At 41.2% G+C, this 19,138-nt stretch overlaps 2 protein-coding genes across 7 annotated transcripts in view; one reads left to right on the top strand and one right to left on the bottom strand.

Moving 5' to 3' along the window:
- Positions 1-6,553, top strand: part of wdr41 (WD repeat domain 41) — a 10,819-nt gene extending 4,266 nt beyond the window's left edge. Inside the window, exons 7-14 of the mRNA XM_017492435.3 lie at positions 327-438; positions 555-617; positions 1,332-1,433; positions 2,384-2,568; positions 2,700-2,821; positions 3,217-3,302; positions 3,624-3,760; positions 5,213-6,553. Of these exons, the coding sequence (XP_017347924.1) occupies positions 327-438; positions 555-617; positions 1,332-1,433; positions 2,384-2,568; positions 2,700-2,821; positions 3,217-3,302; positions 3,624-3,760; positions 5,213-5,353 (948 nt within the window). The 3' untranslated portion in view covers positions 5,354-6,553. The remainder of the gene's footprint in view (positions 1-326; positions 439-554; positions 618-1,331; positions 1,434-2,383; positions 2,569-2,699; positions 2,822-3,216; positions 3,303-3,623; positions 3,761-5,212) is intronic.
- aggf1 (angiogenic factor with G patch and FHA domains 1) lies at positions 6,302-17,577 on the bottom strand. 6 transcript variants are annotated; one of them, XM_053687903.1, is made up of 15 exons: positions 17,225-17,576; positions 16,451-16,840; positions 16,259-16,358; positions 15,227-15,390; positions 14,665-14,802; positions 13,512-13,703; positions 12,537-13,182; positions 11,493-11,595; positions 11,347-11,398; positions 10,629-10,730; positions 9,347-9,512; positions 9,177-9,256; positions 8,797-8,921; positions 7,412-7,511; positions 6,302-7,087 (listed from the first exon to the last, which is right to left on the bottom strand). In XM_053687903.1, exons 2-15 carry the CDS (start codon positions 16,820-16,822, stop codon positions 6,902-6,904), a joined length of 2,526 nt encoding a protein of 841 aa, XP_053543878.1. In that variant the 5' UTR covers positions 16,823-16,840; positions 17,225-17,576; the 3' UTR covers positions 6,302-6,901. The 6 variants fall into 6 exon arrangements, with proteins under 6 accessions (XP_053543878.1, XP_053543877.1, XP_053543879.1 ...); XM_053687902.1 differs by having other exon boundaries at positions 17,256-17,576; XM_053687904.1 differs by having other exon boundaries at positions 17,354-17,576.
- Between the last annotated feature and the right edge of the window lie 1,561 nt (positions 17,578-19,138).

The following is a 19,138-nucleotide window of genomic DNA, read 5'->3' as shown; positions in this document are numbered from 1 at the left end:
AGGGTTCAGGATGCGGGGGGTTAAGGCGAGGGTTCGGGATGCGGGGGGTTAAGGCGAGGGTTCGGGATGGGGGGGTTAAGGCGAGGGTTCGGGATGGGGGGGGTTAAGGCGAGGGTTCGGGATGCGGGGGGTTTAAGGCGAGGGTTCGGGATGGGGGGGTTAAGGCGAGGGTTCGGGATGGGGGGGTTAAGGCGAGGGTTCGGGATAGGGATAGGCGTAGTTTTATTTAGCCATAGTAATAAGCCAAGTAAATGGAAATAGTGTGTGTGTGTGTGTGTGTGTGTGTGTGTGTGTGTGTGTGTGTGTGTGTGTTTTCTCTGCAACAGTGTGTGTTGGTGTTGGATCATCTGGATGTGTTTCTCTCTGGAGGCAATGAGCTGTGTGTGTGGAACAAAGACTTTCAGCTACAGTGTAACACTGTACATTACAGAGACTCAGGTACACACACACACACACACACACACACACACACACACAGTGTTTAAAAATGTCTGATTTTACTGTAGAAAACTAACAGTACGTGTTCCTGATGCTCTGTTTATTTCTTTATAAAGGCATCACTGCTTTGGTGGATTTGCCCAAATGTTGTGTTGCTGCAGCCATAGACAAAGAGATTGGTAAGCCCTTTTTTTAAATTTATTTATTTTTTTAAATATCTGGCACAAACCGAAGGTATTGTGCAAATATTACTTGTTCCTTATAACTCCTAAAAGCAGCAGTGTGTAATGTTCCGACAACCTTTCCCTGCAATCGATGCCCCAAAGTAGATTTATGTGCTGCACTCTAAATAATCTCTACTTAAATAATTGGTCTCATTAATTATGTGCCATAATTAATTCATTATGTCAAATGAATGACGTTTATGATACGTTTATCAATTAATAAGCAAGACAAGCTAATGGGTTCAGTAAACTGATATTTTTTTTTTTATGCATTACACTGCTGCCACGTGATTGGCTGACTGAATAAGAGCATGAATGAGTAGGTGTACAGGTGTTCCTAATAAAGTGTTCAGCGAGTGTACAGTTGTGATGACTGCGCAGCAGTCTCAGTCTAGAAGATTTATATGACCAAATATGCATCTTTGAAGACATTTCTAAATAAGAATGTGTCATAAGTGTTCTGCACAGTTACTATAAGGACTAATTGTTGATAACGATGTTATTTACAATATCTGTGCGCATTACTTGTGTTACTAATGTTTCTGTATTATTCATTAAAATGCACTTATTTATGTTGAGACCTGGGACACTTGGGAAATAAAGATTTTAATGTGACTGAATCTCGACCGACGTGGCCCTTGAAAAAGTCGATCTTTTCAATTATTTCAGTAATCTTTCAGCTGAATCTGTCCGGACCCGAAATGTCGATCTCGGCCGTCAGCCATCTGACCGACCACCAAGACACGATCCGGACGCTCATCAGAGTCAACGGTGAGCCCGCAAGCACACATACACACCACTAAACAAACACGGGTTCATACAAAGGTGAAGATCAAAGCTTGTATCTTTTAGCATGTTTTGATAGATATAGAGTCCATGTAATTTTCGCATTCTCTTCTTTAAGGTTAGGTCCGCCTGCTTTTAAAAATATTTCTGCATTGTGCTGCGTCCTAAATTACCTTCTGTTTCATCCTTTTTTTAAAACTAGTTTTTGTCTCTTACTCTTGGCTTCCATACTTGCATATTTATTACTGATATTTAAAAAAAAAAAAAAAATGACACCACCTACGAGTTTTTTTTTAAAAAACCCTCAGCATCACTGCTACATTTTGGATGCACTTGTGTGTCGCTGTTGTGCTTTAAAGCTGAAAATTGTCCATTGGACTCGAGTAATAATGAGGATTATTATTCTGAATAACGGTGCTGCAGTTTAGAACTTTGTTCCTTTGTGACTTGTCCCACGTTTCCTTTTCTTACGTTCGCCTTTATGAGACGGCAGAGAAGCAAGAGTGGGGTTATATTGAGGCATAAAATTATAAAGTTGCTGTAAAATTACAAGCCATAAAACACACACACACACACACACACACAAAAACATGTCTTCTCTCATGATGTAGTAACATAGCTGGCATGGCAAGCATTTATTCTGTGTGTTTGTTTTGACCCATGAAAATGATATATATATATATATATATATATATATATATATATATATATATATATATATATATATATATATATGAGAGAGCGCTTGGTTTTAATATTTTGTATTTTTATTATAAAAACAAGCAGACACCAAAATGAGGTAAATTTCCTTTATAGAAATCACAGCATGTGTTAGATGGGAAGAAGATCTATTTGGAAATGAGGTAAAAATGCTTTCATTGTTGAGACCCTGCTATTGTGCAGTAACTCACTGAGTTCTTGTTGTCGTTTGATAGATGATCTGTTTGCTAGTGGCTCTCACATCGGCGAGGTCATCCTCTGGGATACCCTTGACTGGACAATCCAGGCTTATGAGCGTATTATGTGGGAGGAACCAGATCGAGAGGGCCAATCGGAGATCAGAATGGGGCTGCAGAAACGGAGCGAAGCGTCCATTCAGCACCTGCACTCAGATGGAGAGGTGGGGCTCCTTTCCTGTGGTGACTGGATTGGATTTTGGGTTTTTAAATCTTTGGTCAGCATTTCTCTCTGTCTCTCTCACTCTCTCTGTCTCTCTCTCACTCTGTCTCTGTCTGTCTGTCTCTCTCTCAGCGGGTAGTTGCAGCAGTGGGCAGTGGGCTGTTTGTGTATAACACGAGGATGAAGACAGTGGTGGCGTATAGGAAGTTTGCTCACGACTCTGATGTTCTGTACACCACACTTCTGCACAATGGGTATAAAGTTAGATTTGTGTCCTGTTTTTCTTTTGCAAAAGTTACCAGTTTGTAAAATGCAGTGCAGGGTTGTTTGTTTTTTTGACTGCATTACTGTTTACTGTAATATACGTGTGGAGGTCTAGAACAACCCTTTACATGTTGGAATTCTGACGATTTCTACTATACTGTATGTAGTTCTGAATGTTTTTCCTTTTTTCTGTAATGAAACATGTTTCTCGCTGTAATGTCTCTCCCGAACAATTACAGTTATGTTAAAATGATATGTAACGGGTTACATCCAAAAGTGAAACGGGAGAAAAGTGCATTTAAATATTCTATTCCAATTCCCCTGAAAGAAACACTGGTTTTCTGTCTGTGTGTGTGTGTGTGTGTGTGTGTGTTTTCTCTTTAAGACAGGTGATGTCTTGTTCTGAGGATGGCAGTGTCAGGATTTGGGAGTTACAGGAGCTTCCCCTACCTGCAGAGCCTGCCTCCTCAGGTGAGAAAGACACACCTCCTGATACCCGACTCCTCCTCTTATACAGGGAAAAATCTGACAGCGCTGCAAGTTCTGCATTCGTTATTTAGTTTCTGCCGCAATGTCTCCTGCAAACACGAATGAATAATTGAGCTGTTCTGTCTCTTTTGGTTAGAAAGAGTAAAGTAGAATGGAGACTTTTAAGAGTTAACGGTGCATATAACTAGTGCATTTAGAACCTGCAATCGAAATGAACAGCAACAACAAAAACGCTGCCTGGAGCCACAGGAAGTAGTTAATGCATTATTCACCTTTTCATTTCTCTCTCTCTCGCGCTCTCAGGATTTTTCGGCTTGTTCGGCACCATCGGGAAATCCAGTAAACAGGGTAGTGTGCCATCCAAGAAGCTTCTGGAAGTTTCTGGTCTGTGTTCGCTAGAGTTGGTTGGTGATCTGATCGGTCATTCTGGAGCTGTGCAGGTATTCTATACACATTACACTAACAAATCTGAAGGGCACGGGACTCGAAGCTCAAATACTTGACTGTAAATGTCAGTGTTTAAATCTCTCTGCGTTTTTTACACTGATTAATGTATCCAAAGGCAGAGGAATTTTATAAGGAGCAAAAAGCATTTGTACGTCAGAACTCATGATAACTGGCTAGTGTCTATCAGGAGGCGTTCGTGTTTTTGTATTTAAAACTTGGTTATAATTAGGTGAGAGTGAGTCATCCGAGGTGCTTTATTGTCTTTGACTTGTATATTTATTTCTCTGTGTTTTAACTAGCATGGTAACATAATTCTGCAGTTTTTGAAATACTCAAACTAGCAACCATGCCACTGTCAGTCACTCGGAATCCCCCCTACCCCCATTCTCATCAACTGCATATTTGCCAATTTATGGCCTGCTGATTATTATAAAAATAAATAAATAAATAAATAAACCTTTTTTCTTTTTTTTAAACAAACATTTTTTGCTTTGGAGCAATTTTGGGCCTCTATTACCACATTAAAGCAGATCAGATCTTTCACGTCTTCATAGCTATTGCTCACGTTACAGTTCTCAAAAATCATTCCACTCTTATTTCAAATGCATTTTGCTCATATATGACAAGGTCTACCAAAAGAACTATACCACTTGAAAGAGCATGTTTTAATGGACAAATGCACTAAATATGAAGTAAGATGTTTATTTATTAAGCCTTAATAAATAAATCTTTCTTCATATTTTGTGCCGCTAGGGGGCGCCCGGGGGCCTCAACAATTTGGTGTGAAAAATAAATTCTCACTCTCAACCACACACACACACAATCAGTTCCTAATGTAATGTAAAGATGTAAGATATAATTATTAATAATAATTAAAAAAAAAAAGGGGGGATATATTCAGAAGTCTGCACTTTTAATGTGTTTTAAAGACATCTTGCAAAAGGGGGGGCCTCGCCCTGGAAAAGTTTGGGAACCCTGTATTAAGGTGCCGACCATGCCATGTTTATACACCGATCAGCCATAAACCACTGATGGGTGACGTGAATAACATGGTTCGATCCTACAGAAGAGCTACTGTAGCACAAATTGCTGAAAAAGTTAACCACCACCAAGAGCACCTCCCGTGTTCATGTGTGCATCAGATCTGTCCGGAGGAATATACAGATATACCTTATCCAGAAATAAAGTAGATACCTGAGAATTGACTTAACACAGGAAACGTATGGTAACTTGAAATGTGTATGAGTTGTGAAAATGTGAGTTTGAATGGTGTAACTTGGATCAATGTAAAACTTTTGGCCTGAATTACACACACACACACACACACACACACATTATATATAACTAGAGCAACAGTTTACAAAGGAAGAAAAAACACCACCACACCATCTGTCTGCTTGAAACGGCTGCTTAAACGTTTTGCTCCTGCATTTTCTATGATACAGATGTTTCTGAGCTTTGGCAAGAGGGGAGTGGTCACTTGCTCAGCTGATCATCTGCTCATCGTGTGGAAAGACGGAGAAAGGGAGTCACATCTGCGCAGTCTGGCTCTATTCCTGAAGCTGGAGGAGAAAGGGTGCCTCTGAACCTTCTCACACTCGGTCTCACCCTAAAGCAGTTACCTAGGGTGAGGTGAGGAACGGGACGTCGGGTTTTGCAAAATGCAGCCTGTAAAGAACATGGGTTATTTTTTAAAGAAAACACAGAGAGAGAGAAAGAGAGAGAAAGAGAGAGAGAGAGAGCGCAAAACACTTCTTTAAAAAAAAAAAAAGTTAAGCATGAGTCCTCAACCGAGCTCAACTCCACTGGCGTCTCGCTCTGAATGCCCCTGCTGTTTAATAGGATTATTGCTGTCGTTTTATTACCGTGACTCACTGTGACTGAACAAAAAGTAAGTCATAGCTGTAACTTTTACTGATCGTGCTTATATTTTATTCCAAATGAATGGTTTCCTTTTTAAACTGCACGGCTGCTGTTTGTTCTTGAGCATTTCTGACAAATCATGGTATTTGAACGTTTTTATTTTTTAATGGATTTTATAAATTAATCATGTGATTGTGATCCTTTGAGGCTCTTTACATTGTACGTGACTTTTTTCTTTTTTTTAAAAAAAATTGACTTCATGTTTTAAATATAAATGAATATACTTGCATATAAGATGACTTATTTGATAAGTTGTTTTTTTTTTTTTTTTAAATATAACAGTATATAACTGGCTATTAACGAGCCTATTTTCAGAAGAGGTCATATAAAAAAGAAGGTCTAGTTTCATTATTTGAAAGTTACTCATTTAGTTGGGAATTTCTTTCTCTGGTATACAAGTGCTCGTGCGAGCTATTGTGAAAGTACATTTGGTACTGCGGTGTTATCTGGGATTTTCCGGTATCGTTCACCAGATTCTAGGGGAACGAGTACAACCCCACACCTTCAACTGGAGCTTATCAAATCGTACAGTGAGCACGGAGCGAGCTAGTTAAAAGGGAAAGGGCTGGACCCTGGTTTGATTTGACCTAACGTAGCTGCCTGAAACCCCGCCCCACGTCTTCTGATGTTTCTGGTGAGTGAAAGAAAGTAAGAAAGAAACAAACCCTTCAGGTTTAGAACATGCCCACTTCAGATTTTAAATTCAGATATGGGAGAAAATAACATTCTGCAAATCCCTTAGTGCTGTATTTATGTTGAAATAAAATACTGCTGTATTTGTACATCATACACTGGAATATTGTTTATGTGATGTTCTAATGGTTGGATCGTTTCTGCACATTAAATGACGATATGAAACGCCAGATGGTCTTCCTGTCACTGTCTTTCATATATAACTTTTTCAGGCCATGGGGCCTTTTTGTTTCTTTTCCTTTTTAAAATAATAATATTTTACTGTCCTACATTGACCCACATTCTGCCTCTTTGTAAAATACAGAGCAGAAAGTAGTTTTGCAGATTTATTAACAAAACTATACAAGCCGTGGATATAAACACTGCAGAATTCTTTTAAATGTACAATTTATTGTGTATTTCATTCTACCACGTTCACTACGAAATGTGTAAACTGTCATTTACTCAGTCCCTTGAGTCAAGTTTACTTCTGGCGCTGTGTCCTCAAAGCGAGTAATCGTCGCACTGCGAAGCCAGGTTCACGGGTCGCTCGGGAGGACGTCTCCCGAGTCGGGTTCGTCATGACCGAGGTCTGCGTGTTGGAAGCGCTCCCTTGCGTGCTCCCAGTTCTGCTGTCTTCTACTCCGGCCAGCAGGAACCTCATCCACAGGAAAAATCGCTCCACAGCCCAGACCGGACTGAGGCACCCGAACCTGCACCCCCACCTAAACAGAAGGTGAGAGAGAGACGGGTGAGAATGAGTCTAAATATTTCAACAGGATCTGTTTGCTGATTGCACACCAGAGAAGGCACGTCTGAGTCCATATGCATGTTTTTTAAACGGCTAGCCCTTGAGGGTTTGCTGGATTTTTAAATTGGGGTTTGTTATCCATTAAATGTTACTGAAATGATACCGTTTTATTCATAAAATGTTTATACACATCCTTATTCCTATTCAGACATGCCCATTGGTCTGCGTGTGTGTGTGTGTGTGTGTGTGTGTGTGTGTGTGTGTGTGTGTGTGTGTGTGTGTGTGTGTGTGTGTTTACAGGCTCGGTAATGCCTCCTCCATCTCTGCCTAGTCCCTCTCCGCTCTTCCATCCCATTCGCTCCAACATCTGACGACCCTTGTTCTGGTCACTGATCTCGCTGCACACACACACACACACACACACACACACACACACACACACACACACACACACACACACACACACACACACACAGTATATAAAGAGAGTTCAGTAATGATTACAGAAACATTTAAGTCCTTCAGGAACAATAGAAAAAGGAGGAACTGCAAAATAAGACGGATTATATTGACACTGCAATGTATTAACATCGAGAGGTAGCGTAGGGGTCGGTGCATGTACAGTATATCTGCATTTTTATTCACTGCCAAACAAATCCATCAAGCAATGCATTCTAAACAAACAAACAAACCCTGGGGTTTGAAAGTGGGAGGAGCATGAACCAAGTGTATCAGGGTTTAGCTGGGTACGGGAATGTACGCAGTTGTATCTATGCTAAAATACAGAAGACAATTTTTGGAAATGATTTTGTACCAATCGACTCCTTTAGACAACAGGATCAGGGGTGCACCGCTTAAACGACAAGGAAGGGGTGATTTTAAAGTATGCAGTTACTGACTCTTCATATTTTTGCTTTGTGCTGTGGCGAGGATAAGAAAGAAAGAGACCAGCACAGATACAATGGTGCTTGGTTCAAGGTGAGGCACGGGGAAATGCACGTTTGGTGAAGGTGAGGTGTGTGTGCGCGCGCGCACGGGGCGAGGGTTTCGGACATTAGTGAAATCAGGAAACGTCTGTGGATGGGTCGGGCAGAAGCGAGAGACTGCGTGGAACGTGTGCAGCATTGACTGGGGACTGCCATAAAAGCCAAAAAAAAAAAAGTTATTTTTTCTTTAAAGAGCCAGAGGAAAGTTAACGAGTCTTCTTCTTATTATAGTTATGTTTACTATTATAAAAAGTGGTAATGTAATAAAGGCCATTTCAGTCCTGTAGCTGGCGCTTGGACATAATTTAACCAACTGTGATAGTTTCATCAAATGGTAAATCAATACAAGACACCGTAAGTAAGTAAGAGGAAACAGAACACGACTTGGCATTAATGCGACTTCCGAACATAGGTTTAAACTTTTAAATAGCATATATCGATGTTTTAAATTAAATATGCATACACACAAACACAATATTACATGTTTATATATATATATATATATATATATATATATATATATATATATATATATAATGTTAAAACAGTCATTATAATTAACCAAATGAATGGTGAAATCCTCCAGCGCTACTACAGCTCATATTTTTCCATGTGCAGTCTGAGCTAGATATTTTTTGTTCATACAGTAGCAGTGACGGATCAACCCCGGCGTATAGGAGGCATAGAAGTGACGTACATATGCACAGATGCAGGGGCATCATCTCTGTAGAAGGTTCCCTCACTTCCCACTGTCTGCCTCCGGTTCTCTGCTCTGTCCTTATACTTATTGCTCGACACACAGCCACCTTCGTAGGCACTGTTCTAGACACACGCACACACACACACGCACACACACACACATTTATGTCACGTCACACATAAAGGAAATCTCAAACATTTGCAAAATATAGATAATGGTTTCGGTCTGTGTAAATAGATCAAGGATTGAAATTTTTTTTTTTTTGGCTCCTGCACAGTAAACAAATTCCTACATTAAAAATAAATAAATAAACAAATAAACAAATAAATAAATAAACAAACAAATTCCTTCCTTAAAAAAAAAAGAGGCCAACTTACTTTAAGGCCATATTTAAGTTTGATCTGTCTGAGCTGTCTCTGTCTCTGCACCTCTTTGTCCTCCTTACTCAGAACAACACCTGAACGAACACACACAGCTCAGACAAACGCCAATCAATTTTAATTCATTATAATCATCATGCGACTCCTTATAGTATGCACTTGCATACCCATGTTTTCTTCTGGGCGGCGGTAGCTCAGGTGAGCTCGAACCTGTCCAGGTTCGCAAGCGTCGCACGTGTCCGAACCCATGTGAATGTGGAAGGATAAAACCGTCTCGCCCAGTTTCACTTCATCGCCATGCGTTAAAGGGCAAGGGTCACTGCGCACTTTAGGCTGCGGACAAAGAAATTCACGTTAGCCTTGAATTGATTTTCCCAGATTGCATTTCCTGCTGAGGAACATAGATATCATTGGATTCGACATGATCTCTTTCACCAAATAGCAAGACGCAACTACGTGCGTGTATTTTATACAGAGTGCAGCAGCTATTGCTGAGATGTTTTTGGCCTTGATATGTAAAAATATATAAATAATAATAATAATAATAAAAAAAACACTGTTTACTACAGTAGTATGTGGGTAAGGACCCATCATGCTCTTGGGTTCTGAGTTGGAAAAGGTTGTGAACTCCGGGAACCAGGAGCGGATACGATAACGCTGTGTACGACCGCCTCCATACGAATATGCCACAAAATGGCTGGCAGAATGGAACTGAATTCTCCACGTGCAGTAAACTGTCCAGAACTCATGAAATACACTGTATGGCCAAAAGTATGTGGACACCTGACCTTCACACCCGTGCGTGTTTACTGAACATCCAATTCCAGATTTAATCCCCACTATCCTGCTACAACAGGAAACTACCGGCAAACCGCTCGAGTTCTTCCACTCCACCCTTGCCAAACCGTGTCTTCATGGAGCTCGCTTTGTGCCCAGGGGCACAGTCATGCTGGCACAGGTTTGGGCTAGACCCTTTAGTTCCAGTGAAGGGAAATCTTAAACCTACAGCATACTAAGACATTCTGTGGTAACAATGTGGGTAAGCCCCACATATAGGTATGATGTCCATACACTTTTGGCGTATCGTGTATACTCTCACTCTCAGTTAAGAGAGCCACATATATTATCTAGCCTTATCTGTGCAGGCCTTACAAGTCGCCTTTTACTGAGAGGAGCCAATGAACTATTGTGAATCACAGCTAAAATTACTGGTTTAATTACAGGTCTAAACACGTGTGAAGTTAACGACAGCAAAATGTCGCTTTATCAGCAATGTCAGATTGTTTTATTCAGTGGACAGAACACAAAGCAAAGGCAGACTACTCGACACAAACCCAACTAATTTCTTCCTTCTAATTTTCTAGAAATCACAATACCACTGAAACACGGTATATAAACAGAACAGGAAACGAACCGTGTCTATGACACAGGATCGATGTGGTGCAGTACCTGTAGAATTCTGTTGCCATTGAGCACCGTGCCGTTCTGACTGCCCCGGTCTACCAACATGTAACACTGCTGATCCTGATCAAAATACACCTCTACGTGGCACTGTACACACAAACACACCCCCCAAATTACACCTCGGCATGGATCTGCATACACACAAATGGCTATGAATACACACTGCACAGAATACACACAATAACTAGAAATGCACCACAGTGAAGTGAAATCCCACGTTTATTTAAGAAATGGTAATTGCTGAGTGAAGATATAATTTATAGAGGAGACAACTGTGTTTGTTGTGGTGGAGTGCTGGGACCCTGATGGCCGCCACTGGTATATTTTAATAACGTGTGTGTCAACCTTGTTAGATATACAAGCTACAATTTAGCATGTCTGATGTAGCAGTAGCCTACCTATTGCTACACCACATGACATATTGGGGAAAACAATTTTCTAGGCCAATCCTCTTTCTCTTGATCACCAATAGCTCTAGACGGTCCAGTATAGATAAACTACTGTAATTAAAGCCATTATTTAATTTTATTTTAGCCTGTATCAACTGATGTTGGACATGTCGATTCCATCCATCCTCTTCTGCAGCTACCTAAAGACAAACTAGACTACTCGACCGCTGTTTATTTTAGACCTTAAACTCAAACGTGTGAGCGCTGAGGAGTTTAGCTGCATATCTAGGCTGCTTAATTCTGACCGTTCGTACCTTACTGACTCCCATCTCTGGAATCCTGATGGCATGGTCCATATCCTTCTCCCTGCAAATGCACGCACGACACATTATAGAAGTCATACGGAATGACGATGTGCGAAACCACAAACAGCCGACACACACTCTGGCGTGTTACTGACCGGCCGATAGTGGCGATGCTGTCAGCTGTGAGGATAAAAAGAGTGCCGGGCTGCAGGACAGGAGAGCGAACCACAATCACTCTCACGCATGGGGGCCATCCTTCTGTAACACACACACACAATCTAGAAAGGAGACTACGAAAGAAGGTTTATAGGTGATCGGGCTGAACAATAGCAAAATGGTCGATGTTGTTTTATACTTCTGATTGGTTCTGTGTACGCATGTGGGCGTTGCGATGTACTTCATCAATAAAAACTACTTCTGGGTTGTAATTCACAGCATCAAAACAAACGTGTTTTTATATGGGATTTTTCAGGTTTTCTCCACCCCAAAAAAAAAAAAGGAGATGAGGCAAAGAGAATCATGGGTATTGTTTCAGACCTTACACTTCCAGGAATAAGAATTCTTATGATGATGATGATAAGTAATATTCAGCTGCAGCCACATACAGCAAAACTTCTACAGGAAACCTCTACACCGGCGGTGTCCAATCTTATCTGGAAAGGGCCGGTGTGGGTGCAGGTTTCCAATCCAACCATTGAAACCTTTCTGAAGGCCCTACAGAACTCTTTAGTTCTTGGCATGATGACACCACACACCTCGATAACTAAATAAAAAAGGGAACACCAGTCACTAGATATAAGAGGGGTATAAATAAGACAGGTTCCACCTGCACTCCCTAAGCAGGTTCTAATCACTGGCACCCGATCTTCAACACCGGATTCCTGAAGGTGTGATAAATGTAGGGGTGTACTTACTTTTTCCATGTGACTGATCTGTTTGTTTTTTGTTCATTTAAATTGTGAAAATTACTACAAAATGTCGATTGTACGGATGTGTCATTTGATAGCGTGTATCAACTTTATTAATATGCATGTTTCAAAGAGGATCAAATGTTTGCCTGTCCAAATATGTATTAAAAAAAAAAAAACACATCACAACAATTTCCATGGGGTGTACTTATTTTTTTCACATGACTACCTCCACACTTAGAATAAGGAGCTAAACGGAGCTATGTCAGTGGAATAGGGTATCTGCCTCACCTTCCATTGGTTGCGTGTCTCTCTCTGGGCTGTATGAAACTGGAGAGGTAACCGGATTGGGAGACAGAGATGCTGACGAGGATGATGGTGAAGGATACTTCTTTGTCCTGGACTGCAAGATCTCTCCTTCTTCTGGTTCACTTTCACTGTCCATATTGGCAGAGTGTGAGCTCCAATCCCTGTGCGAGTGTGACTCTCTCTTCTTCTTCTTCCTCTTCTTCTTTTTCTTCTTCTTACTGTCTTCAGAACGTGTCCTGTTAAGTCTTTGCAACTTGCTACGTGAGCGAGACAGGCGCGTCCTGCTCAGTGATCGAGTCCTGCTCAGTGATCGAGACAGGCGCGTCCGGCTCCGTGATCGAGACAGGCGCGTCCTGCTCCGTGAGCGAGACAGGCGCGTCCGGCTCCGTGAGCGAGACAGGCGCGTCCTGCTCCGTGAGCGAGACAGGCGCGTCCGGCTCCGTGAGCGAGACAGGCGCGTCCGGCTCCGGGATCGAGACAGGCGCGTCCGGCTCCGGGATCGAGACAGGTGCGTCCGGCTCAGAGAGTGTTGTCCTTTTCTCTGTGTGATGGTCTCACCCCTCTTCCCCATGCTCTGCTGCTCCTGATCTTTTACAGCTTTGGGCCTCTCCTTCACCCCACCGTGGTTCTGTCAGGTAGGAGATAATCAATCAACCAATTAGGAAAGAGAACTGGGAGATTTCTGATTGGGGAGTGCAGCAGAATGTGGTGGGTGGTGGTCAGGAGATTTAAATTGGCCATACAAGTTCAAAAGGTACGTCAACTAACGTGTGACAAAAGTAGGAGCTTGATTTTTCAACTGAGCAGTGTTGTGGGAAGGAAAAACTTCAAACTGCGCAGGGCAATATGTCCCTAAGACTGGAGTTTCGAACCCCTGCTGTAAAGGCTCTGCAAAACGTTCTCACTCAGACGTAGGCCTACTTTACCTGGGACTTAAACAGGTTTGAGCATTTTTACCTGGGCCTCTGGATGTTCTGATCTCTCCAAGGTCCTCTTGCTCTTCCTTTTGTTGACACTCTCCTTGTCATTGGCAGTTTGGCCTGGTTGAACTGTAGACAGCTCAATTCGAGAGTGGAACTGATACTTTCCACTGGTGTGGTCATAGCAGTAGTAGATGCCAGTGTTGGCATCATAATACAGCTGACTGCTCTGAAAACAGAAAATTCACAGATTAGGTTCAACAGACAAGCTTCTACCTATTATCTTCTACACTATGATGTGAAAGACATTAATTACCACTAGTAGAAACATGCAAGTAACATGTAGAGCAACAACCGGCCGTGCTGTGCTGAAATTACATGAAAGTGTTGTGAAAATCGAGTTCGAAGGTCTTTAACCGAGGCGTATGCAACTATCTGGCCTCAACTGTAGTTATACTGTCGAGGAAATGGTACGTAGTACTCTAGATACTGAAAAGTAGCACCTGCGTACCAGGCGTGTTCACAAGTCCCTGAGGTCCGAGTCAAGTCTTAAATCTTTGAAGAGAAGATCCAGGTGTCAAGTTTCAAGTCTTTGTTCTATTTTTAGCAATAGTACTTTCAGCTAGTTATTGTAATTGTAATTACAAGAAAACAGAACATTCATAGAAAATTCAGGAAAGAAACACAAAGCTTATCACATGGTAAGACTTGGCTATATCATTATTGTTTTTTGTTCATTTATATAACAGCACTTTTCCAACAGGTGATGAACACGTGCCTTGGGATGCGTCACGCGTGTATATAATAATGCTGGCTTGGTGTGTTTAGAGATGATCTGTTGTGATATTTGCTGCTGCAGCACATACTGATAGGGAATGAATGCACGAATGAGGAATGAATAGAAAAACATGGTTCAAGTTCAAGTCAAGTCTCGAATCAACTCTTCATGAGTCCAGGTCAAGTTGCAAGTCATTTTTTGCGACTCAAGTCCAAGTCGCAGACTCGAGTTTCCATCTCTGCCGCTTGCAAAAAAAACATTTTGTTTATATTTTGTATATATACACTATAGGTAAAAATAAAAATAAATAAAGTGCAATAATTTCAGACCACTGAAGTGTATTTCACAAGAGAAGATCCGGGTGTAACTATATATGGTTTGGGATTGTCAGGGTTGTATGAGGGTAGCATACCGAGTCATAGTAGAAGCCAGTGGAATGGTCATAGTACATTCCTGAGCTCTCGTCAAAAACAAAGCCCGTCTGAGAGACTGCCTCTTCTGCTGTGGCTCTCAACATTGCTGCTATGGATGAGCTGCTGCTGACAACCACCTCCCACACACACACACACACACACACACACACACACACACACACACACAGCATTACTGTACTTGTAATGTCTTGCACTAACTCTACTTAAGTAAACCCCTGTCCTAACCTTTTAACCAATCTTCGCTAGAATTTGGATTGATTTGGCAAGGATCCAAAACTCCAAATGACATATTGCGCCAAAAGATAATTATGTCATTTGCCGTGCACTTTAAGCGTCTCATCCTGTCCTGATACGTTTCTGATTTTACTTCACAGCTATTTTATGACTTTACATGTACAACTTTATGTGCTGTGCTGTATTTTCGAAAAAGTTCTGCACATGCAGGTAGCAGATATGTGGAGTGGCTCAAGAAGAGTGTGTAAGTGCATCACCGCATAATCGCTCACTGTGATTAGGACAGTGCACATACACTCCGGTTACCTCTGTGTCGACCGTGTTGGTCATTTCATCTGAGTGCTGTAAACTGGCTGGTGCTGTCTCTGTTGTAACGGGATACATTTCAGCGGTCTCTGGAATTTCAGTAGCAGTGTTAAGTGCATATTCTTCAGCAGCCTGATAGTATCCACTGTAGTAATAACTGTAATCTAAAAAAAGAAAAAAGAAAAGTTATCACAATCATGTTTTATTGACCAAGTACTCTTGTATATACACGGAATTTGATTTAGTTTGGTGAGCTCTCACATTGCTCATTTATTCGTTATAAAAAGCGGACATGGACGAGAACAAACACACTAGTAATATAAAGTCGTATTAGTACTGGACTAGTTTTACATGAGGAGGTGAGGTAATGTAATTATTACTTGAGTATTTCCGGGCTTTTGGTACCGTCCGAATTGATCACGTAAGGAATTTATACATGGAATTTTTATGGACTTCGCAAGTCTGAAAAGACCGTCATATTTCACATCTTATAAAATATTGAGTAGAAATAACCCCAGTAACATAACTCTCTTCAAACGGATTTATTAGTCAAGATTCCATTAGATCCTGTGGGAGAAGATTTTTTTTTTGCTCGCTCTTTTCGTTTGTCTCCTGCCAAAACCAACACGACCAACTATTCAAAGAGTTTAAAACGCAGGACAATGAAATATAGATATCGTTTAAAAGGACGTGTCAGAAAAGCAATGCTTCTGTGGGTATTATGTTGGTTATTGAGTTCCTAGAACAGGTATAGCCTACACATACGTTGACCATGATCATGTGACCCACTAACGATCCAGCGCAACTTGCACAACCATGCGCCCTACGACAAGCTGATATAATAGAGGTCAAACAATCGGTTCGTATTAAAAGGTGGTGTATATAGTACACATGGAATTTGTGCGTGATGACAGCTCAAAATGTAGGATCACAAGCCATGTTGCACTCTCCAGTGGAGAAGCAGTAAATGTCACTGCTGGCTTGACAATAGTCCTATAGTTAGGATCTGTGTGTACGTGTGTGAGACAGTACCTGTCTCAACCTGTGTGTAGTCCTCAGTCTGAGTCTCCACTTCCACCCGGCTCTTCTCTTTTTTCTTCCGCTCATGAAGCTCAGCGCTCAGCTCCTCAACCTGCATCACACACACGCACAGACGTTCTGTATAATCAGCGTGTAATACACCTATTCATGTGTTCGGGAGGCTCGGTGACACGTGTGTGTTACCTGCTGTCTTAGATCATGGTTGAAGCTTTCTGTGCTCCTCTGGAGCCTTAGACTTTGGTCCAACTGCTTCTGTACTCTCTTCAGTTCAATCTGACACTTCCCCAGCTCCTGCTGCAGGCTCCTCATTTCCATCTGCAGACCCGATACCTCTGACCCGCAGCCCTCCGTCTTCGGACCCGCAACCTCGGACCCTCTTTCCTGCAAAACAGCTGGCTCAGCTTTCAATCCAGCATCCATTTTCCGGCTTGTCCCCTTAAACCTGGACGTTTCCTTCATCTGTGCGACCAGAATCTCGTCTTCCTGGAACACGGCTGGTTCGGACTTGCACTTATCCCCCAGAGAAACAGATTTTCCATCCGTTTCCGTCTCCATGCTCCAGACTCTCTGAAACTAGCAGTGAGTAGAGGAGTCAGTTTCGGCTGCTCAATACTCCTCTTTTTTTCATTACTTAGCAACAGCTCTCCCGTTCACCTTGGCCATGTCCATTTTTTTTTTAAATCATTATTGTTATTATATTATGAGTAGCATTAGTTTGCTAAACGACTAATTGCTTGTTTTAAACATTAGTAATATAAATACTTTATGGAAATAAACACAAAACGTTCTTCCCATCTTGGGGCTCTTCCTTCTAGCAGGTGAGTGTGTACAAGAGATGGAGTCACCTTTTTGTTTCATAATTACAAACACGCTTATCTCACCTTGTTTCTCTCGGGTCAAAATAGCTTGATTATAATATCCGATCTAATATTATATCTACCCCGGGAATTTACTCACAGTGCAGTGGCTCAACTCAGGTCAACGTTACCTGTCCAGTAGTGCTATCTGTCTCAATAGCGTCTACGCAGTATGTAGTGTACTACATGACCAATTTGACATAAGGCCCCACGGCTCGTAAAAACACACCCTTTTAGCCAGTTTTCACCCAAATTTACAGTCGTCTCATCTTTCCGCTTGATTTGTAAACCGATAATAAACGTCTTATTTGCCTGCGAATCTCACTCAAATATAATTCTGGTTAGTGATAAAGTGAACTACTATGAGGAAACTTGATGCATTTAGATTCCATGTCGATAAATGCCGCCATTTTCAGCTAAACAAATGGACTCTTCTTCTTCTTCTTCTTTGGGTTTACTGGCAGCTTTTACCCTTTGCGAGTACTACTGCCACCTAATGTACGTGATTGTGTTCTGCGTCCAGACATAGTCCTCGCTGTGTTCTCGATATTCCGATTACTTCTTTTGGATTACTTCAAGGCCACATATGTAAATAAAGTCAAGAGAAAAGCAATATGATCCAAAATACCTTTATTTGGAGCTTATTTTAAGCGTAAGACATGTTTGTTCCATCCATCCATCCATCCATCCATAAGCTCCGAGCACCCACGGAAATGGTCGAGCACCCACGGAAAAACACGAGAGCGTCTCCGTTAAATTGAACCAATCAAAACAGCTATCGAAACTCGGGAACCTCTCTGATTGGTGGACCTCGCGGGTCGCAATATCTACCGTGAGTATTGTAAGTGAACGCGCTTAGTGTGTATAATATGTTTCCTATAGCCTATAGAAGCTATAAATATGTTTTATGTGAATTTCTTGTGTCTAGGCTCCGTTAAGAACTAAAGATCTGGAGCAATGTGAATTATTCGTTGGATTTTAACTAATTGTTTAACTAATTGTTGAGTAAGCTTAACATGTATAGTAATAAAAGCTGTGTGTAGTATATATTACACTGCCTATAACGTTACAGTGCCCAAAGATTAAATGTCAACAGAGTAATAGCATAGACATCTACATCTTTTTGCTCATTAGCGGTCTAAAACCCAATTGTATAAGCTACAGGACTATTAAAATTACCTTGATGACTACTGGAATATTCTTGTCTCATCCCATTTATAATGCCACTACAACTTTCACACTGCTCTTAAACCTGTGGGTTTGCTTATATTTGTACCAACCTGTCAATAAGAGAAAACGTATGTTGCGGGGAGGTCCTCCAGTTTAGCCAAAGCGTTCATATGTAGGCATTAGTTAATGTTATTCATCTGTCAGAATATTCCATGGTATCAAAATATCAACAGTACAGGCTGGTGGTGTAATAGTGTGAAGAATGTTTCCTGGGCCCTTAATACCAACCAACAATTGTTTGAACGCCATAGTCCAGGGGCTGGGAACCTATGGCTCGCAAGCCATATATGGTTCTTTCAGTGATTGCCTATGGCTCAACGGCAGGAAAAAAAAAAATCATGAAAGCTAGTGTGCCAATTCAATTAAAACTCTACATATTACATATTTTAAACTATTACATAATTCATAATCAATGCCCATTTGTCATGTATACACCAACCTGTGGCACAAAAAGCTCAAATTCCTAGAAAAATTCATAAATCGGTTGAAAACTACATAAATTCATTAATCGGTTGAAAACTACACAGCCACTCTGTTTTTTTTTTTTTATCAAAGGTGAAATGGCTAAAAGAAAAAAACACGACAAATATTGTTCTTTCCAGTCTGAATGGACAGACGAGAGTGCTTATTTGAGTTACTGTAGTGTTCCTGTCACCTCGAACCAGTCTGGCCATTGTCCAGTCTGACCTCTCTCATCAACAAGGCATTTCACTGGATGTTTTTTTGGTTTTTTTTTGTATTTGACATCATTCTGTGTCTAGAGACTGTTGTGTGTGAAAATCCT

This window comes from Ictalurus punctatus, chromosome 18 (genome assembly GCF_001660625.3).
Source record: "Ictalurus punctatus breed USDA103 chromosome 18, Coco_2.0, whole genome shotgun sequence".
Classification (NCBI taxonomy): domain Eukaryota; kingdom Metazoa; phylum Chordata; class Actinopteri; order Siluriformes; family Ictaluridae; genus Ictalurus; species Ictalurus punctatus.
Note: the sequence above shows the minus strand (reverse complement) of the source record. Positions and strands in the feature narration are given on the sequence as shown.

Bases quoted from the DNA above. Each gene is read 5' to 3' on its own strand.
- aggf1 (XM_053687901.1), bottom strand. From the start codon at position 16,822: ATGGAGACGGAAACGGATGGAAAATCTGTTTCTCTGGGGGATAAGTGC. The intron at 14,803-15,226 runs GTAACCGGAGTG...TGTGTGTGGGAG, and splicing joins CCAACACGGTCGACACAGAG to GTGGTTGTCAGCAGCAGCTC. The intron at 7,512-8,796 runs GTACGTCACTTC...GTGTGTGTGCAG, and splicing joins GCCCCTGCATCTGTGCATAT to CGAGATCAGTGACCAGAACA.